Raw genomic sequence first — 21,240 nt, forward strand, 5'->3', positions numbered from 1 at the left:
ACTGAGTTCAAATATACTAGCATGGAAGGTGTGTATGCATTCATGTATTTGAAATTGAACAATATATTCCTACACTTAGTCATTTGTGGTCATTCACTTAGATCGATAGATTCACATGTTGGGAAAGCATGAAAATGCGCTTCTGAAATGATTGTGATCACTTTAGTTTCCAGGAAAGAAACATAGAAAACACATCATTTTGTATATTTCAATGATGCCTAAATTTTATAAAAACGTAGAAGATAGTTTTCATTTGAGCTTTTCCTCACATATCTTCATGTAAAACTTTCAATATAGGAAATATTATTTGTGGTTAAACATTATTCTTTTGATTTCTCCAGAAAATCGATTGCTAATGTACAATAATCAGTCACACTACAGGGACATTATTAGAATACCTGAGAAATCAGTAACTTTCTAAGACAAGCATGAATTTCTCTATTGAAATGCCATCAAATAGTTTAGACTCAAAGCCTAAGCAGAACTTTGCTTAAACAATTCCAGTTTGGTGGGTCCTTTCAATATTTGTTGTACAGCATTTTAACTGGGAATGTACTTGTGGATAGATTTTCAAAAATTGAAAACCTCAAATCAGCATACAAATAGCACCTATTTTATCTCTTATTTTGAGAAGATGATATTGCAATGTCGCTGCTTCTTGAAGTTGGATTATCCTCAGCAGTTACAGGTATATAGGCAGCTAATCCTGGCATTTAAAGCCATTTATAATTGTGTTATTAATATTAATAATGGCACAGCTATCAAAATATCCATAGTTTACATATAAGATGCTCACCTGTGTATTGCGATAATACACTGTCTTGTCCAAGTACACCATTTCCACCCACAGCAGAGACTTTGAAGGTGTACAGGTTGCCAGGTATTAAATTTGTGATGGACACATTTTCATACATTGTTGTTACATTTGATTCTGGATTTCCTAAAACTTGCACTAAATAGGAGCTTTTGTTGCCAGTCGGTGGAAGCCAGCTCAAAGAAATTGAATCAATGGTGATGTATGTCAAACTTAGATTGTTGGTTACATTGGGAACTGAAATACAAAAATAGAACGTGAAGTATCACTCAGTTAACCTTTTTACATATTTGTCAGAAATATTTTTTACACCAGACAGAATACAGAAAAAACATTTTGAAGTAACCTGTCATTAGTAAGAATTGCCATGATAGATCTCTAATAGAGTGAGATAGCTCCTAACACTTTTGGAGCATTGCTTTTGTATTCAAAAATTGAGAATTGTACTAAAGAATATAAATCCCCAGAAGAGCAATAAAAATGTTTCCCATGACATCTCTTCAGTTTTGATAATGTATTCACATCCCCCAACTGTGAGCAACTGTAACTTAGTCTAATTAATTCTAGAAATGTTTCCCAAAATGTATAACTGATTCTGTATTTAGGTATAGATGTAATTTATACATGCCTGACATTTAACTTGCCTTGCCAAATAGCTCTTAATCAGAAATTTTCTAATGTTGTTAAATCAACTGAGTACATATACATTGGTATTTCATGTATGATGGAATATTTCGATGAGATGGAATTATTTTCAATCAGTGAGTACAGATTGTTTCAAATGCTCCAGTTATTTTTTAAATATCTATTCTACTAAATCCCTTTATAGCTAGCAGTTTATGCACTTTATATGGCCTTCGATTTGTTCAAATGAACTCTTAGAATAATGAGTTAATGATTGTATCCATTTTAACTAGTTGATATATATTTTGATTTTGGTATCAGAGGGGGAATGATTTGATTTCAGATATTTCTGATCACTTGTTCTGAAAATACATTTTGCTAGTCCTTTAAAACAAATTACAACTCTGTTACTTCATCGCAGATTAACTGTTATTGATGTTTTTCTCATAAATTGGAATTATATGATTCTTCATTTTTACTGATTTCTCAGAAGACAGCATGCAATAAATCTTTTCATTCAACAGGAAGTGACAAAATACTATAGATAAGTAATTACGAATATATTTAAAATACATAGTCGTATTTAAATATTATTCTCACAGAAATCATTTGTCTTATGTCATAATTAGAAGAATACATGGTATTTGCAGGATTATCCCAGGTTTATATTTAAAAATACTAATTAAACCAGTAAACAATGTTTTTTCATTGAATTTAAATGTGCCATAAACCAATCTTATCTGGTTTTGAATTCAAATAACCGCATGTGTAGAGAATCAAAGTGCAAGCATGACTTTGTGTTCAGCAATTTTACAACTAAAGAGGTATTCTCACGAAAAGTATAATAACGAAATCATTATAGAACGTTTCTGCTGAGAAAACCAGCTTACCAAAAAGAATTCTTTCTAACTCAACACAGTCAGCAGAACAAATAATTTAAAAGTTAAAACTCCATAAGTGGTGAGGGGACCATTTCAGTAAAGGGGCTTGCAGATGTGGATTACCAGACTGAGTTCAAATATACTAGCATGGAAGGTGTGTATGCATTCATGTATTTGAAATTGAACAATATATTCCTACACTTAGTCATTTGTGGTCATTCACTTAGATCGATAGATTCACATGTTGGGAAAGCATGAAAATGCGCTTCTGAAATGATTGTGATCACTTTAGTTTCCAGGAAAGAAACATAGAAAACACATCTTTTTGTAAATTTCAATGATGACTAAATTTTATAAAAACGTAGAAGATAGTTTTCATTTGAGCTTTTCCTCACATATCTTCATGTAAAACTTTCAATATAGGAAATATTATTTGTGGTTAAACATTATTCTTTTGATTTCTCCAGAAAATCGATTGCTAATGTACAATAATCAGTCACACTACAGGGACTATATTAGAATACCTGAGAAATCAGTAACTTTCTAAGACAAGCATGAATTTCTCTATTGAAATGCCATCAAATAGTTTAGACTCAAAGCCTAAGCAGAACTTTGCTTAAACAATTCCAGTTTGGTGGGTCCTTTCAATATTTGTTGTACAGCATTTTAACTGGGAATGTACTTGTGGATAGATTTCAAAAATTGAAAACCTCAAATCAGCATACAAATAGCACCTATTTTATCTCTTATTTTGAGAAGATGATATTGCAATGTCGCTGCTTCTTGAAGTTGGATTATCCTCAGCAGTTACAGGTATATAGGCAGCTAACACTGGCATGTAAAGCCATTTATAATTGTGTTATTAATATTAATAATGGCACATCTATCAAAATATCAATAGTTTACATATAAGATGCTCACCTGTGTATTGCGATAATACACTGTCTTGTCCAAGTACACCATTTCCACCCACAGCAGAGACTTTGAAGGTGTACAGGTTGCCAGGTATTAAATTTGTGATGGACACATTTTCATACATTGTTGTTACATTTGATTCTGGATTTCCTACAACTTGCACTAAATAGGAGCTTTTGTTGCCAGTCGGTGGAAGCCAGCTCAAAGAAATTGAATCAATGGTGATGTATGTCAAACTTAGATTGTTGGTTACATTGGGAACTGAAATACAAAAATAGAACGTGAAGTATCACTCAGTTAACCTTTTTACATATTTGTCAGAAATATTTTTTACACCAGACAGAATACAGAAAAACATTTTGAAGTAACCTGTCATTAGGAAGAATTGCCATGATAGATCTCTAATAGAGTGAGATAGTTCCTAACACTTTTGGAGCATTGATTTTGTATTCAAAAATTGAGAATTGTACTAAAGAATATAAATCCCCAGAAGAGCAATAAAAATGTTTCCCATGACATCTCTTCAGTTTTGATAACGTATTCACATCCCCCAACTGTGAGCAACTGTAACTTAGTCTAATTAATTCTAGAAATGTTTCCCAAAATGTATAACTGATTCTGTATTTAGGTATAGATGTAATTTATACATGCCTGACATTTAACTTGCCTTGCCAAATAGCTCTTAATCAGAAATGTTCTAATGTTGTTAAATCAACTGAGTACATATACATTGGTATTTCATGTATGATGGAATATTTCGATGAGATGGAATTATTTTCAATCAGTGAGTATGGCCTTCGATTTGTTCAAATGAACTCTTAGAATAATGAGTTAATGATTGTATCCATTTTAACTAGTTGACATATATTTTGATTTTGGTATCAGAGGGGGAATGATTTGATTTCAGATATTTCTGATCACTTGTTCTGAAAATACATTTTGCTAGTCCTTTAAAACAAATTACAACTCTGTTACTTCATCGCAGATTAACTGTTATTGATGTTTTTCCCATAAATTGGAATTATATGATTCTTCATTTTTACTGATTTCTCAGAAGACAGCATGCAATAAATCTTTTCATTCAACAGGAAGTGACAAAATACTATAGATAAGTAATTACGAATATATTTAAAATACATAGTCGTATTTAAATATTATTCTCACAGAAATCATTTGTCTTATGTCATAATTAGAAGAATACATGGTATTTGCAGGAGTATCCCAGGTTTATATTTAAAAATAATAATGAAACCAGTAAACAATGTTTTTTCATTGAATTTAAATGTGCCATAAACCAATCTTATCTGGTTTTGAATTCAAATAACCGCATGTGTAGAGAATCAAAGTGCAAGCATGACTTTGTGTTCAGCAATTTTACAACTAAAGAGGTATTCTCACGAAAAGTATAATAACGAAATCATTATAGAACGTTTCTGCTGAGAAAACCAGCTTACCAAAAGAATTCTTTCTAACTCAACACAGTCAGCAGAACAAATAATTTAAAAGTTAAATCTCCATAAGTGGTGAGGGGACCATTTCAGTAAAGGGGCTTGCAGATGTGGATTACCAGACTGAGTTCAAATATACTAGCATGGAAGGTGTGTATGCATTCATGTATTTGAAATTGAACAATATATTCCTACACTTAGTCATTTGTGGTCATTCACTTAGATCGATAGATTCACATGTTGGGAAAGCATGAAAATGCGCTTCTGAAATGATTGTGATCACTTTAGTTTCCAGGAAAGAAACATAGAAAACACATCTTTTTGTATATTTCAATGATGCCTAAATTTTATAAAAACGTAGAAGATAGTTTTCATTTGAGCTTTTCCTCACATATCTTCATGTAAAACTTTCAATATAGGAAATATTATTTGTGGTTAAACATTATTCTTTTGATTTCTCCAGAAAATCGATTGCTAATGTACAATAATCAGTCACACTACAGGGACATTATTAGAATACCTGAGAAATCAGTAACTTTCTAAGACAAGCATGAATTTCTCTATTGAAATGCCATCAAATAGTTTAGACTCAAAGCCTAAGCAGAACTTTGCTTAAACAATTCCAGTTTGGTGGGTCCTTTCAATATTTGTTGTACAGCATTTTAACTGGGAATGTACTTGTGGATAGATTTTCAAAAATTGAAAACCTCAAATCAGCATACAAATAGCACCTATTTTATCTCTTATTTTGAGAAGATGATATTGCAATGTCGCTGCTTCTTGAAGTTGGATTATCCTCAGCAGTTACAGGTATATAGGCAGCTAATCCTGGCATTTAAAGCCATTTATAATTGTGTTATTAATATTATTAATGGCACAGCTATCAAAATATCCATAGTTTACATATAAGATGCTCACCTGTGTATTGCGATAATACACTGTCTTGTCCAAGTACACCATTTCCACCCACAGCAGAGACTTTGAAGGTGTACAGGTTGCCAGGTATTAAATTTGTGATGGACACATTTTCATACATTGTTGTTACATTTGATTCTGGATTTCCTAAAACTTGCACTAAATAGGAGCTTTTGTTGCCAGTCGGTGGAAGCCAGCTCAAAGAAATTGAATCAATGGTGATGTATGTCAAACTTAGATTGTTGGTTACATTGGGAACTGAAATACAAAAATAGAACGTGAAGTATCACTCAGTTAACCTTTTTACATATTTGTCAGAAATATTTTTTACACCAGACAGAATACAGAAAAAACATTTTGAAGTAACCTGTCATTAGTAAGAATTGCCATGATAGATCTCTAATAGAGTGAGATAGCTCCTAACACTTTTGGAGCATTGATTTTGTATTCAAAAATTGAGAATTGTACTAAAGAATATAAATCCCCAGAAGAGCAATAAAAATGTTTCCCATGACATCTCTTCAGTTTTGATAACGTATTCACATCCCCCAACTGTGAGCAACTGTAACTTAGTCTAATTAATTCTAGAAATGTTTCCCAAAATGTATAACTGATTCTGTATTTAGGTATAGATGTAATTTATACATGCCTGACATTTAACTTGCCTTGCCAAATAGCTCTTAATCAGAAATTTTCTAATGTTGTTAAATCAACTGAGTACATATACATTGGTATTTCATGTATGATGGAATATTTCGATGAGATGGAATTATTTTCAATCAGTGAGTACAGATTGTTTCAAATGCTCCAGTTATTTTTTAAATATCTATTCTACTAAATCCCTTTATAGCTAGCAGTTTATGCACTTTATATGGCCTTCGATTTGTTCAAATGAACTCTTAGAATAATGAGTTAATGATTGTATCCATTTTAACTAGTTGACATATATTTTGATTTTGGTATCAGAGGGGGAATGATTTGATTTCAGATATTTCTGATCACTTGTTCTGAAAATACATTTTGCTAGTCCTTTAAAACAAATTACAACTCTGTTACTTCATCGCAGATTAACTGTTATTGATGTTTTTCTCATAAATTGGAATTATATGATTCTTCATTTTTACTGATTTCTCAGAAGACAGCATGCAATAAATCTTTTCATTCAACAGGAAGTGACAAAATACTATAGATAAGTAATTACGAATATATTTAAAATACATAGTCGTATTTAAATATTATTCTCACAGAAATCATTTGTCTTATGTCATAATTAGAAGAATACATGGTATTTGCAGGATTATCCCAGGTTTATATTTAAAAATACTAATTAAACCAGTAAACAATGTTTTTTCATTGAATTTAAATGTGCCATAAACCAATCTTATCTGGTTTTGAATTCAAATAACCGCATGTGTAGAGAATCAAAGTGCAAGCATGACTTTGTGTTCAGCAATTTTACAACTAAAGAGGTATTCTCACGAAAAGTATAATAACGAAATCATTATAGAACGTTTCTGCTGAGAAAACCAGCTTACCAAAAAGAATTATTTCTAACTCAACACAGTCAGCAGAACAAATAATTTAAAAGTTAAAACTCCATAAGTGGTGAGGGGACCATTTCAGTAAAGGGGCTTGCAGATGTGGATTACCAGACTGAGTTCAAATATACTAGCATGGAAGGTGTGTATGCATTCATGTATTTGAAATTGAACAATATATTCCTACACTTAGTCATTTGTGGTCATTCACTTAGATCGATAGATTCACATGTTGGGAAAGCATGAAAATGCGCTTCTGAAATGATTGTGATCACTTTAGTTTCCAGGAAAGAAACATAGAAAACACATCTTTTTGTATATTTCAATTATGCCTAAATTTTATAAAAACGTAGAAGATAGTTTTCATTTGAGCTTTTCCTCACATATCTTCATGTAAAACTTTCAATATAGGAAATATTATTTGTGGTTAAACATTATTCTTTTGATTTCTCCAGAAAATCGATTGCTAATGTACAATAATCAGTCACACTACAGGGACTATATTAGAATACCTGAGAAATCAGTAACTTTCTAAGACAAGCATGAATTTCTCTATTGAAATGCCATCAAATAGTTTAGACTCAAAGCCTAAGCAGAACTTTGCTTAAACAATTCCAGTTTGGTGGGTCCTTTCAATATTTGTTGTACAGCATTTTAACTGGGAATGTACTTGTGGATAGATTTCAAAAATTGAAAACCTCAAATCAGCATACAAATAGCACCTATTTTATCTCTTATTTTGAGAAGATGATATTGCAATGTCGCTGCTTCTTGAAGTTGGATTATCCTCAGCAGTTACAGGTATATAGGCAGCTAACACTGGCATTTAAAGCCATTTATAATTGTGTTATTAATATTAATAATGGCACAGCTATCAAAATATCCATAGTTTACATATAAGATGCTCACCTGTGTATTGCGATAATACACTGTCTTGTCCAAGTACACCATTTCCACCCACAGCAGAGACTTTGAAGGTGTACAGGTTGCCAGGTATTAAATTTGTGATGGACACATTTTCATACATTGTTGTTACATTTGATTCTGGATTTCCTAAAACTTGCACTAAATAGGAGCTTTTGTTGCCAGTCGGTGGAAGCCAGCTCAAAGAAATTGAATCAATGGTGATGTATGTCAAACTTAGATTGTTGGTTACATTGGGAACTGAAATACAAAAATAGAACGTGAAGTATCACTCAGTTAACCTTTTTACATATTTGTCAGAAATATTTTTTACACCAGACAGAATACAGAAAAAACATTTTGAAGTAACCTGTCATTAGTAAGAATTGCCATGATAGATCTCTAATAGAGTGAGATAGCTCCTAACACTTTTGGAGCATTGATTTTGTATTCAAAAATTGAGAATTGTACTAAAGAATATAAATCCCCAGAAGAGCAATAAAAATGTTTCCCATGACATCTCTTCAGTTTTGATAACGTATTCACATCCCCCAACTGTGAGCAACTGTAACTTAGTCTAATTAATTCTAGAAATGTTTCCCAAAATGTATAACTGATTCTGTATTTAGGTATAGATGTAATTTATACATGCCTGACATTTAACTTGCCTTGCCAAATAGCTCTTAATCAGAAATTTTCTAATGTTGTTAAATCAACTGAGTACATATACATTGGTATTTCATGTATGATGGAATATTTCGATGAGATGGAATTATTTTCAATCAGTGAGTACAGATTGTTTCAAATGCTCCAGTTATTTTTTAAATATCTATTCTACTAAATCCCTTTATAGCTAGCAGTTTATGCACTTTATATGGCCTTCGATTTGTTCAAATGAACTCTTAGAATAATGAGTTAATGATTGTATCCATTTTAACTAGTTGACATATATTTTGATTTTGGTATCAGAGGGGGAATGATTTGATTTCAGATATTTCTGATCACTTGTTCTGAAAATACATTTTGCTAGTCCTTTAAAACAAATTACAACTCTGTTACTTCATCGCAGATTAACTGTTATTGATGTTTTTCTCATAAATTGGAATTATATGATTCTTCTTTTTTACTGATTTCTCAGAAGACAGCATGCAATAAATCTTTTCATTCAACAGGAAGTGACAAAATACTATAGATAAGTAATTACGAATATATTTAAAATACATAGTCGTATTTAAATATTATTCTCACAGAAATCATTTGTCTTATGTCATAATTAGAAGAATACATGGTATTTGCAGGATTATCCCAGGTTTATATTTAAAAATACTAATTAAACCAGTAAACAATGTTTTTTCATTGAATTTAAATGTGCCATAAACCAATCTTATCTGGTTTTGAATTCAAATAACCGCATGTGTAGAGAATCAAAGTGCGAGCATGACTTTGTGTTCAGCAATTTTACAACTAAAGAGGTATTCTCACGAAAAGTATAATAACGAAATCATTATAGAACGTTTCTGCTGAGAAAACCAGCTTACCAAAAAGAATTCTTTCTAACTCAACACAGTCAGCAGAACAAATAATTTAAAAGTTAAAACTCCATAAGTGGTGAGGGGACCATTTCAGTAAAGGGGCTTGCAGATGTGGATTACCAGACTGAGTTCAAATATACTAGCATGGAAGGTGTGTATGCATTCATGTATTTGAAATTGAACAATATATTCCTACACTTAGTCATTTGTGGTCATTCACTTAGATCGATAGATTCACATGTTGGGAAAGCATGAAAATGCGCTTCTGAAATGATTGTGATCACTTTAGTTTCCAGGAAAGAAACATAGAAAACACATCTTTTTGTATATTTCAATGATGCCTAAATTTTACAAAAACGTAGAAGATAGTTTTCATTTGAGCTTTTCCTCACATATCTTCATGTAAAACTTTCAATATAGGAAATATTATTTGTGGTTAAACATTATTCTTTTGATTTCTCCAGAAAATCGATTGCTAATGTACAATAATCAGTCACACTACAGGGACATTATTAGAATACCTGAGAAATCAGTAACTTTCTAAGACAATCATGAATTTCTCTATTGAAATGCCATCAAATAGTTTAGACTCAAAGCCTAAGCAGAACTTTGCTTAAACAATTCCAGTTTGGTGGGTCCTTTCAATATTTGTTGTACAGCATTTTAACTGGGAATGTACTTGTGGATAGATTTCAAAAATTGAAAACCTCAAATCAGCATACAAATAGCACCTATTTTATCTCTTATTTTGAGAAGATGATATTGCAATGTCGCTGCTTCTTGAAGTTGGATTATCCTCAGCAGTTACAGGTATATAGGCAGCTAACACTGGCATTTAAAGCCATTTATAATTGTGTTATTAATATTAATAATGGCACATCTATCAAAATATCAATAGTTTACATATAAGATGCTCACCTGTGTATTGCGATAATACACTGTCTTGTCCAAGTACACCATTTCCACCCACAGCAGAGACTTTGAAGGTGTACAGGTTGCCAGGTATTAAATTTGTGATGGACACATTTTCATACATTGTTGTTACATTTGATTCTGGATTTCCTACAACTTGCACTAAATAGGAGCTTTTGTTGCCAGTCGGTGGAAGCCAGCTCAAAGAAATTGAATCAATGGTGATGTATGTCAAACTTAGATTGTTGGTTACATTGGGAACTGAAATACAAAAATAGAACGTGAAGTATCACTCAGTTAACCTTTTTACATATTTGTCAGAAATATTTTTTACACCAGACAGAATACAGAAAAAACATTTTGAAGTAACCTGTCATTAGGAAGAATTGCCATGATAGATCTCTAATAGAGTGAGATAGTTCCTAACACTTTTGGAGCATTGATTTTGTATTCAAAAATGGAGAATTGTACTAAAGAATATAAATCCCCAGAAGAGCAATAAAAATGTTTCCCATGACATCTCTTCAGTTTTGATAACGTATTCACATCCCCCAACTGTGAGCAACTGTAACTTAGTCTCATTAATTCCAGAAATGTTTCCCAAAATGTATAACTTATTCTGTATTTAGGTACAGATGTAATTTATACATGCCAGACATTTAACTTGCCTTGCCAAATAGCTCTTAATCAGAAATTTTCTAATGTTGTTAAATCAACTGAGTACATATACATTGGTATTTCGTTTTTGATGGAATATTTCGATGAGATGGAATTATTTTCAATCAGTGACTACAGATTGTTTCAAATGCTCCAGTTATTTTTTAAATGTCTATTCTACTAAATCCCTTTATAGCTAGCAGTTTATGCACTTTATATGGCCTTCTATTTGTTCAAATGAACTCTTAGAATAATGAGTTAATGATTGTATCCATTTTAACTAGTTCACATATATTTTGATTTTGGTATCAGAGGGGGAATGATTTGATTTCAGATATTTATGATCACTTGTTCTGAAAATACCTTTTGTTAGTCTTTTTAAAAAAATTACAACTCTGTTACTTCATGGCAGATTAACTGGTATTGATGTTTTTCTCATAAATTGGAATTATATGATTCTTCATTTTTACTGATTTCGCAGAAGACAGCATGCAATAAATCTTTTCATTCAACAGGAAGTGACAAAATACTATAGATAAGTAATTTCGAATATATTTAAAATACATAGTCGTATTTAAATATTATTCTCACAGATATCGTTTGTCGTATGTCATAATTAGAAGAATACACAGTAATTGCAGGAGTTTCCCAGGTTTATATTTAAAAATATAATGAATCCAGTAAACAATGTTTTTTCATTGAATTTAAATGTGCAATAAACCAATCTTATCTGGTTTTGAATTCAAATACCGCATGTGTAGAGAATCAAAGTGCAACCATGACTTTGTGTTCAGCAATTTTACAGCTAAAGAGGTATTCTCACGAGAAGTATAATAACAAAAGCATTTTAGAACTTTTCTGCTGAGAAAATCAGCTTACCAAAAAGAATTCTTTCTAACTCAACACAGTCAGCAGAACAAATAATTTAAAAGTTAAAACTCCAAAAGTGGTGAGGGGACCATTTCAGTAAAGGGGCTTGCAGATGTGGATTACCTGACTGACTTCAAATATACTAGCATGGAAGGTGTGTATGCATTCATGTATTTGAAATTGAACAATATAGTCCTGCACTTAGTCATTTGTGGTCATTCACTTAGATCGATAGATTCACATGTTGGGAAAGCATGAAAATGCTCTTCTGAAATGATTGTGATCACTTTAGTTTCCAGGAAAGAAGCATAGATAACACATCTTTGTGTATAATTCAATGATGCCTAAATTTTATAAAAACGTAGAAGATAGTTTTCATTTGAGGTTTTCCTCACATATCTTCATGTAAAACTTTCAATATAGGAAATATTATTTGTGGTTAAACATTATTCTTTTGATTTCTCCAGAAAATCGATTGCTAATGTACAATAATCAGTCACACTACAGGGACTATATTAGAATACCTGAGAAATCAGTAACTTTCTAAGACATGCATGAAATTCTCTATTGAAATGCCATCAAATAGCTTAAACTCAAAGCCTAAGCAGAACTTTGCTGAAACAATTCCAGTTTGGTGTGTCCTTTCAATATTTGTTGTACAGTATTTTAACTGGGAATGTACTTGAGGATAGATTTCAAAAATTGAAAACGTCAAATCAGCATACAAATAGCACCTATTTTATCTCTTATTTTAGGAAGATGATATTGCAATGTCGCTGCTTCTTGAAGTTGGATTATTCTCAGCATTTACAGGTATATAGGCAGCTAACACTGGCATTTAAAGCCATTTATAATTGTGTTATTAATATTAATAATGGCACATCTATCAAAATATCCATAGTTTACATATAAGATGCTCACCTGTGTATTGCGATAATACACTGTCTTGTCCAAGTACACCATTTTCACCCACAGCAGAGACTTTGAAGGTGTACAGGTTGCCAGGTATTAAATTTGTGATGGACACATTTTCATACATTGTTGTTACATTTGATTCTGGATTTCCTAAAACTTGCACTAAATAGGAGCTTTTGTTGCCAGTCGGTGGAAGCCAGCTCAAAGAAATTGAATCAATGGTGATGTATGTCAAACTTAGATTGTTGGTTACATTGGGAACTGAAATAGAAAAATAGAACGTGAAGTGTCACTCAGATAACCTTTTACATATTTGTCAGAAATATTTTTTACACCACCTATAATACAGAAAAAACATTGTGAAGTAACCTGTCATTAGGAAGAATTGCCATGATACATCTCTAATAGAGTGAGATAGTTCCTAACACTTTTGGAGCATTGATTTTGTATTCAAAAATTGAGAATTGCACTAAAGAATATAAATCCCCAGAAGAGCAATAAAAATGTTTCCCATGACATCTCTTCAGTTTCGATAACTTATTCACAACCCCCAAATTTGAGCAACTGTAACTTAGTCTCATTAATTCTAGAAATGTTTCCCAAAATGTATAACTGATTCTGTATTTAGGTATAGATGTAATTTATACATGCCAAACATTTAACTTGCCTTGCCAAATAGCTCTTAATCAGAAATGTTCTAATGTTGTTAATTCAACTGAGTAAATATACATTGGTATTTCATGTATGATGGAATATTTCGATGACATTGGAATTATTTTCAATCAGTGAGTACAGATTGTTTCAAATGCTCCAGTTATTTTTTAAATGTCTATTCTGCTAAATCCCTTTATATCTAGCAGTTTATGCACTTTAAATGGCCTTCTATTTGTTCAAATGAACTCTTAGAATAATGAGTTAATGATTGTATCCATTTTAACTAGTTGACATATATTTTGATTTTGGTATCAGAGGGGGAATGATTTAATTTCAGATATTTCTGATCACTTGTTCTGAAAATACCTTTTGCTAGTCTTTTAAAAAAAATTACAACGCTGTTACTTCATGGCAGATTAACTGTTATTGATGTTTTTCTCATAAATTGGAATGATATGATTCTTCATTTTTACTGATTTCGCAGAAGACAGCATGCAATAAATATTTTCATTCAACAGGAAATGACAAAATACTATAGATAAGTAATTACGAGTATATTTAAAATACATAGTCGTATTTAAATATTATTCTCACAGATATCGTTTGTCGTATGTCATAATTAGAAGAATACACAATATTTGCAGGAGTTTCCCAGGTTTATATTTAAAAATATAATGAAACCAGTAAACAATGTTTTTTCATTGAATTTAAATGTGCAATAAACCAATCTTATCTGGTTTTGAATTCAAATACCGCATGTGTAGATAATCAAAGTGCAACCATGACTTTGTGTTCAGCAATTTTACAGCTAAAGAGGTATTCTCACGAAAAGTATAATAACAAAATCATTTTAGAACTTTTCTGCTGAGAAAACCAGCTTATCAAAAATAATTCTTTCTAACTCAACACAGTCAGCAGAACAAATAATTTAAAAGTTAAAACTCCAAAAGTGGTGAGGGGACCATTTCAGTAAAGGGGCTTGCAGATGTGGATTACCTGACTGACTTCAAATATACTAGCATGGAAGGTGTGTATGCATTCATGTATTTGAAATTGAACAATATAGTCCTGCACTTAGTCATTTGTGGTCATTCACTTAGATCGATAGATTCACATGTTAGGAAAGCATGAAAATGCGCTTCTGAAATGATTGTGATCACTTTAGTTTCCAGGAAAGAAGCATAGATAACACATCTTTGTGTATAATTCAATGATGCCTAAATTTTATAAAAACGTAGAATATAGTTTTCATTTGAGCTTTTCTTCACATATCTTCATGTAAAACTTTCAATATAAGAAATAATATTTGTGGTTAAACATTCTTATTTTGATTTCTCCAGAAAATCGATTGCTAATGTACAAAAATCAGTCACACTACAGGGACTATATTAGAAAACCTGAGAAATCAGTAACTTTCTAAGACATGCATTAAGTACTCTATTGAAATGCCATCAAATAGCTTAAACTCAAAGCCTAAGAAGAACTTTGCTTAAACAATTCCAGTTTGGTGTGTCCTTTCAATATTTGTTGTACAGCATTTTAACTGGGAATGTACTTGAGGATATATTTCAATAATTGAAAACCTCAAATCAGCATACAAATAGCACCTATTTTATCTCTTATTTTGAGAAGATGATATTGCAATGTCGCTGCTTCTTGAAGTTGGATTATCCTCAGCAACAACCGCCCGCCAGGACCGCGGATAAACCGGCGGTCAAATTAGGATCAACCGCCACTAAAAGACTGACCGCGGCGGAAGTGGTTGAAATAAAACCGCCCGACGGGTGCGGTGATGCCAAAACTCCGACCGCGGCGACCGGAAAAGCAGCGGAAAAGCCAAAACCGTCCACAGGTAAAGCGGAGACATCGCACGGGAAATTAGGATATCCCCGAGTCTCCCGCGGTCGGAACCGCTGTTTCCGACCGCCGCGGTCGCAAGAGCTGCAGCATAGCCACCGCAGTGGAATGAACATGAAAAAAATGGCGGACGAATCTAAAAACACCGCAGTGATGACAAACATTGAACAAATCAATGAAGCTATGCCACCCCCATGAAAGAAATACAATTAGCAATAAGCATTGCTATGAAAAATATACAAGGACAGGGCAACTCCCACAACACACCTGACATCCAAATACCACTTGGCCACACCCACACAGCTGAGTACCAAACCACCAGCTTCACTGACCACAATCCTTTGCAATACTCCTGAAGAGAAGGCCATATACCACATCTCACAGGAGAGGCAAAAGAGCACAGCACACACTCACAAACACCACCACCATCACCACCACCATCACACCAGCACCAACAATCCCCCAGCACACCTCAGACCTCACACACCAACATCACACCCACCACCCACCCACCAGCACCCACAAACAATCCAAACACAACACAACATGACCTCACCTAAAATGCCCAAATTCACTGAGAGTGAGTTGACAGTCATGGTCAACGAGATAGTGAGAGTAGAGCCACAACTGTTTGGTAGCCTGGTCCAACAGACACCATTAGCCAGAAGGACCCAAATGTGGGAAAGGATAGTCCAAATGGTGAATGCAGTAGGGAACACCCCAAGATCCAGGAAGGAGATCATGAAGGGGTGGCCTGATCTCAAAAGGGTTGTCAAGGAGAGGAGGAGTAAGAACTGGACGCTGGCGAACGTGACTGGCAGTGGCCCTCCCGTCCCACAGAAAACATTCACACCATGGGAGGAGAAGGTGCTTGCCATACTGCTTCCTGAGAGTCTCACAGGAGTAGCCGGGGGAGCGGAGGCTGGTAAGTACAAGCAAATGCCAAACAACACACTTAGAATTACTCCCTTGCACAACCCAAACCCCATCACACTGTCCACCCTCACCCAACAGGTAGCCAGCCATCTTGCAATGGATACTTGTATGGGGGTGGGAGGCCTGTTTCACTACTCCCAACATGCCCCCTGCCCTACATCCCAGCAACATGGAGGCCTCCCCCACCCAGGAGCATGTGGCAGCCATTGCACTATTCCCCCTCACCTAATAGGTAGGTAGCCATCCTGTAATGGGGGAGTGTGTGTGGGTGGGATGCCTGTTTCACTACTCCCAGCATGCCCCCTGCCCCACAGCCCAGCAGCATGGAGGCCTCCACCGCCCAGGAGCATGTGGCAGCCATTGCACTGTTCCCCCTCACCTAACAGGTAGGTAGCCATCCTGTAATGGAGTCATGTGTGTGGGTGGGAGGCCTTTTTCACTACTCCCAGCATGCCCCCTGCCCCACAGCCCAGCAGCATGGAGGCCTCCCCCACCCAGGAGCATGTGGCAGCCATTGCAGTGTTCCCCCTCACTTAACAGGTAGGTAGCCATCCTGTAATGGAGGAGTGTATGTGGGTGGGAGGATTGTATCACTACTCCCAGCATGCCCCCTGCCCCACAGCCCAGCAGCATGGAGGCCTCCCCCACCCAGGAGCATGTGGCAGCCTTTGCACTGTTCCCCCTCACCTAACAGGTAGGTGGCCATCCTGTAAAGGAGGAGTGTGTGTGGGTGGGAGGATTGTATCACTACTCCCAGCATGCCCCCTGCCCCACAGCCCAGCAGTATGGAGGCCTCCCCCACCCAGGAGCATGTGGCAGCCATTGCACTGATTACTTGTGTTGATTTCCCCTGAGGCGGAAGCCGGGGGCTGCTAACTTGGAGGGCACTTTACTCTATCGCGCTCTTTTTAAAAAACGAATTTATAATTCTTCAGAGCATTTTGCACATGCCCGTTTTAACTGTGTTTTAAAGTGTTTGTAATTCGTGCCTTGCATTACTTGTTATTTTGCACTTTGAAGACACTGCTCCTACCTTGCACTCACTCCCGCACAGCCGATTAGGCGCTGGTGCGAGCGTGGGTTGGATGCCATTTTGGGTGAGGCAGGGGCAGCGCTCTAGTTGCGGCTGCCTCCCGCCCTCCCTCACTACTTAAGCTGCCAAAAACTCAAGCCACACAGATTACTTGTGTTGATTTCCCCTGAGGCGGTAGCCGGGGGCTGCTAACTTGGAGGGCACGTTACTCTATCGCGCTCTTTTTAAAAAACTAATTCATAATTCTTCAGAGCATTTTGCACACGCTCGATTTTAACTGTGTTTTAAAGTGTTTGTAATTTGTGCCTTGATTACTTGTTATTTTGCACTTTGAAGACACTGCTCCTACCTTGCACTCACTCCCGCACAGCCGATTAGGCGCTGGTGCGAGCGTGGGTGGATGCCATTTTGGGTGAGGCAGGGGCAGCGCTCTAGTTGCGGCTGCCTCCCGCCCTCCTTTCCTCCTCCTTAAAATGAACACCAATCCCCGACGGCGCAGCAGGCGGGCGCGCCAAAGGCAAGCCCGTCTGCGCCCGTCATCAATAAGACATCGCCTCTCGCCTGTCCCCCTGGCCAATGTCCACTGGAAGTCCGACAATATGATAAGGAGACTCTACTTGCACTGAACCCTGGCAAGACCTGTGGTGAGCTACCGGGTTATCTAGGACAGACATGCTTACAATGTAAGTCCTGTGATTTTGCCGCACCTAGGCCCTGTCTGTCTGGACACATGCTGGGTTTGTCTAACCAAGCCCCTCTTATTGTCCTTCAACTGAATGTTGGGTCCCTCGCTAAACATTATCTAGAGGTACACACACTCATCCTAGATGAATCCCCTGATGTTCTTTTCTTGTGTGAAACGTGGCTTTGTGATGACATGGCTAGTCTACCGAATCTTACGCTGCCAGACGGCTATCTGATCAGGACTATAAACAGGGATGCTAAGGGTGGCGGCAAAGCAGTTATCTATAAAGATCAATTCACTTGCACCTTTATCAAGGAAAATATTTGGGGTTGTGAAGGCGCCCGATTTAAGATTGTCATAGGCCCACACTTTGCACTGTCAGGGCTTTACATTTATCGACCCCCTTGACCTGCTTCTAAGTTTATTGAATCTCTTCTTAAGGCGGCCAGTTCCTTGGTTGTGGGCTCGGCCAACTTCACGATTCTAGGAGACTTAAATCTCCATTTTGACCAGACTCAGGACCCTATTATCAAAAATCTCCTGGTGGATCTAGCGGCATTACAATTAGATTCCTTAATACAGACTGCTACGCATTCGGCAGGGCATGTACTAGATCCTTTGTTTACCAACATCCCGGAGGTTAGGACAGATACGCCCAAACCCATGGGATGGACAGATCACTATCTTATCAAAGCCACCATGAAGGTCATGGAACCATTCAATAAGGATGGGCCGATCCGGGTCTTCAAGAGGCCTTGGCATAAACTTAAACCTAAGGACCTCTACACTACCTTAGGAATGTTTCCTTGTGGGGACAATTCGGACCCCGACACTGCATACACCACCTTCCATGATTGGATTATAAGGGGACTAGATGTCCTCATCCCAGCCAAATGGACCAAGGGGCGCAGATCCCCCTCCAACCCTTGGTTTAATGACACCCTGAGATCCATGAGGAAAGATTGTAAAAAAGCAGAGCGAACCTGGAGGAGAGACTATAAAGATGGGGATAAAGTACTGTACCTGGCTAAACAAAAACTTTACCACAAAGCAAGTTGCTCCACGCGTGCCTCTTTCTACGCGGAAGAAATTAACTCTAGTTCTAACCCTACCAAATGTATTTTTAAACTGGTGCAATAACTTCAGAGTAGTAGAACCCCTGTCTCCAGCATTACCTCTGCACAGCAGTGCGAGGACCTTGTCACGTTCTTTGTAGAAAAGGTGCAAAAAATATACATGTCATTCCCGCAGCACTCTTTGGATCTACACAATCCCACTAATACCAACACGGAAATCACGTATGATGACCTGACTAAACGCTGCAGGAAAGTCAAGTCTGGCTCCCCGGCAGATCCCATGAGACCGGCACAATTCATTGAGTCTCTGGCGCTCTTCCAGCAACCTCTGGCCTCCATACTCAATCTATCCTTCTCTATGGCTAGTGTCCCTACTGCCTGGAAACAAGCATGGGTTTCCCCTATCATTAAGAAGCCTACCTTGGATCCCTCCAAACCAGAAAACTTCAGGCCAATTTCCCTGCTACCATGGGTGTCTAAGCTCGCGGAGGCCCACGTTAACAATGTGCTGTCTCAATATATGCACCAAAACAACATTCCGGACCCATCACAAAACGGGTTCAGGCCTGGCCATAGTACTGAGTCTGCCCTACTGTCCACAACCGAACATCTCCGGACGATCCTTGATGCCGGTCAGAGTGCTGCGCTGATTCTGTTCGATCTCAGCGCGGCCTTTGATACGGTATCACATGACATCTTGTTATATCGTCTGGAGACAGTGGGGATTACTGGTCTTGCCCTGGAATGGTTTCGTTCATTCTTACTGGACAGATCCTTCCGGGTGTCAGCACCCCCGTATCTTTCTCAGTCCCATCCCATTGGCCAGGGAGTCCCTCAGGGCTCTGCACTCAGCCCATCCCTTTTCAATCTCTATGTGCAGCCACTTGCGGTAGTGGCTAAAGAGTTCGACCTTACGCTGGTATCATATGCAGATGATACTCAGCTGGTCATCACTCTTACCGAAGGGTCATCTACATCGGCCTCGAGATTCAGGGACGGGCTGGCTGCAGTAGCCCAGTGGATGACGGACAACTGCCTGCAGCTTAATGCGGCAAGACGAGGTGTTGCGTGTCTGGAAGAATACCACCTACTGGAATGAGCACTGGTGGCCATCTTCTTTGGGCACTACTCCACCACCCAAATCATTAGTTAAAAACTTGGGAGTCTGGATGGACTCCTCGCTCAGCTTCCAGACCCACACCAAAAGAGTGGCAGCCCCTTGTGTGGGCCTGCTGAGGAGTCTCAATCCCATACTGAAGTTTTTTTACTCCAAAGTCCGGCAGCTTATTGTACAGGCCACGATCCTTTCTCGCCTGGACTATGCCAGCATACTTTTTCTAGGCGCAAATAAAGCTGAGATAGCACGGCTACAGAGAGTTCAGAACTCGGCAGCAGGAACTCTGGTGGGTCTTCCCCGTAGATGCTCCACCAGAGCCATGATCAGAAAGCTGCACTGGCTTCCTATTGAATCTCGCATTCAGTTTAAAACTCTTAGTCTGGCATTCAAGATTCTTAAATCCAGGTGCCCAGATCTCCTGTGCCCGCTTCTGACGCCATATGTGCCCCAACGTAGTTTGCGCTCATTAGGTCAACACCTAGTGACCGTACCTCGTACGAAACTTTGTCGCATTGACGGTCGTTCCTTCCGGGTGCTGGGAGCTAAGCTTTGGAACTCCTTGCCAATGAACATTCGCTCTATGGAGAATTTGTCTGCCTTCTGGAAGGCCGTTAAGACCCATCTGTTTCCCCCTCCTTAGGTTTGCCTGTCCCAGTTTCTTTCTCCTCTATTGGTTCTGCACCTGTTGATCTTCAGCGCTGGGACGCCTCTTTGCTGGGGTAGCTGTTGCGCTTATACAAACTGCTAACATAACATAACACTGTTTCCTCTCATTTAACAGGTAGGTAGCCATCCTGTAATGGAGGAGTGTGTGTGGGTGGGAGGATTGTATCACTACTCCCAGCATGCGCCCTGCCCCACAGCCCAGCAGCATGGAGGCCTCCCCCACCCAGGAGCATGTGGCAGCCATTGCACTGTTCCCCCTCACCTAACAGGTAGGTAGCCATCCTGTAATGGA

At 37.1% G+C, this 21,240-nt stretch overlaps 1 protein-coding gene across 1 annotated transcript in view; it reads right to left on the bottom strand.

The window, feature by feature from the left end:
* Positions 1 to 21,240, bottom strand: part of LOC144792174 (tenascin-X-like) — a 92,852-nt gene that overhangs the window by 49,650 nt on the left and 21,962 nt on the right. The window contains exons 3-8 of the mRNA XM_078667075.1: positions 12,931 to 13,185; positions 10,489 to 10,743; positions 8,045 to 8,299; positions 5,601 to 5,855; positions 3,241 to 3,495; positions 797 to 1,051 (exon numbers count right to left, since the gene is read on the bottom strand). Of these exons, the coding sequence (XP_078523201.1) occupies positions 797 to 1,051; positions 3,241 to 3,495; positions 5,601 to 5,855; positions 8,045 to 8,299; positions 10,489 to 10,743; positions 12,931 to 13,185 (1,530 nt within the window). The remainder of the gene's footprint in view (positions 1 to 796; positions 1,052 to 3,240; positions 3,496 to 5,600; positions 5,856 to 8,044; positions 8,300 to 10,488; positions 10,744 to 12,930; positions 13,186 to 21,240) is intronic.

Source organism: Lissotriton helveticus, chromosome 11 (assembly GCF_964261635.1).
Source record: "Lissotriton helveticus chromosome 11, aLisHel1.1, whole genome shotgun sequence".
Classification (NCBI taxonomy): domain Eukaryota; kingdom Metazoa; phylum Chordata; class Amphibia; order Caudata; family Salamandridae; genus Lissotriton; species Lissotriton helveticus.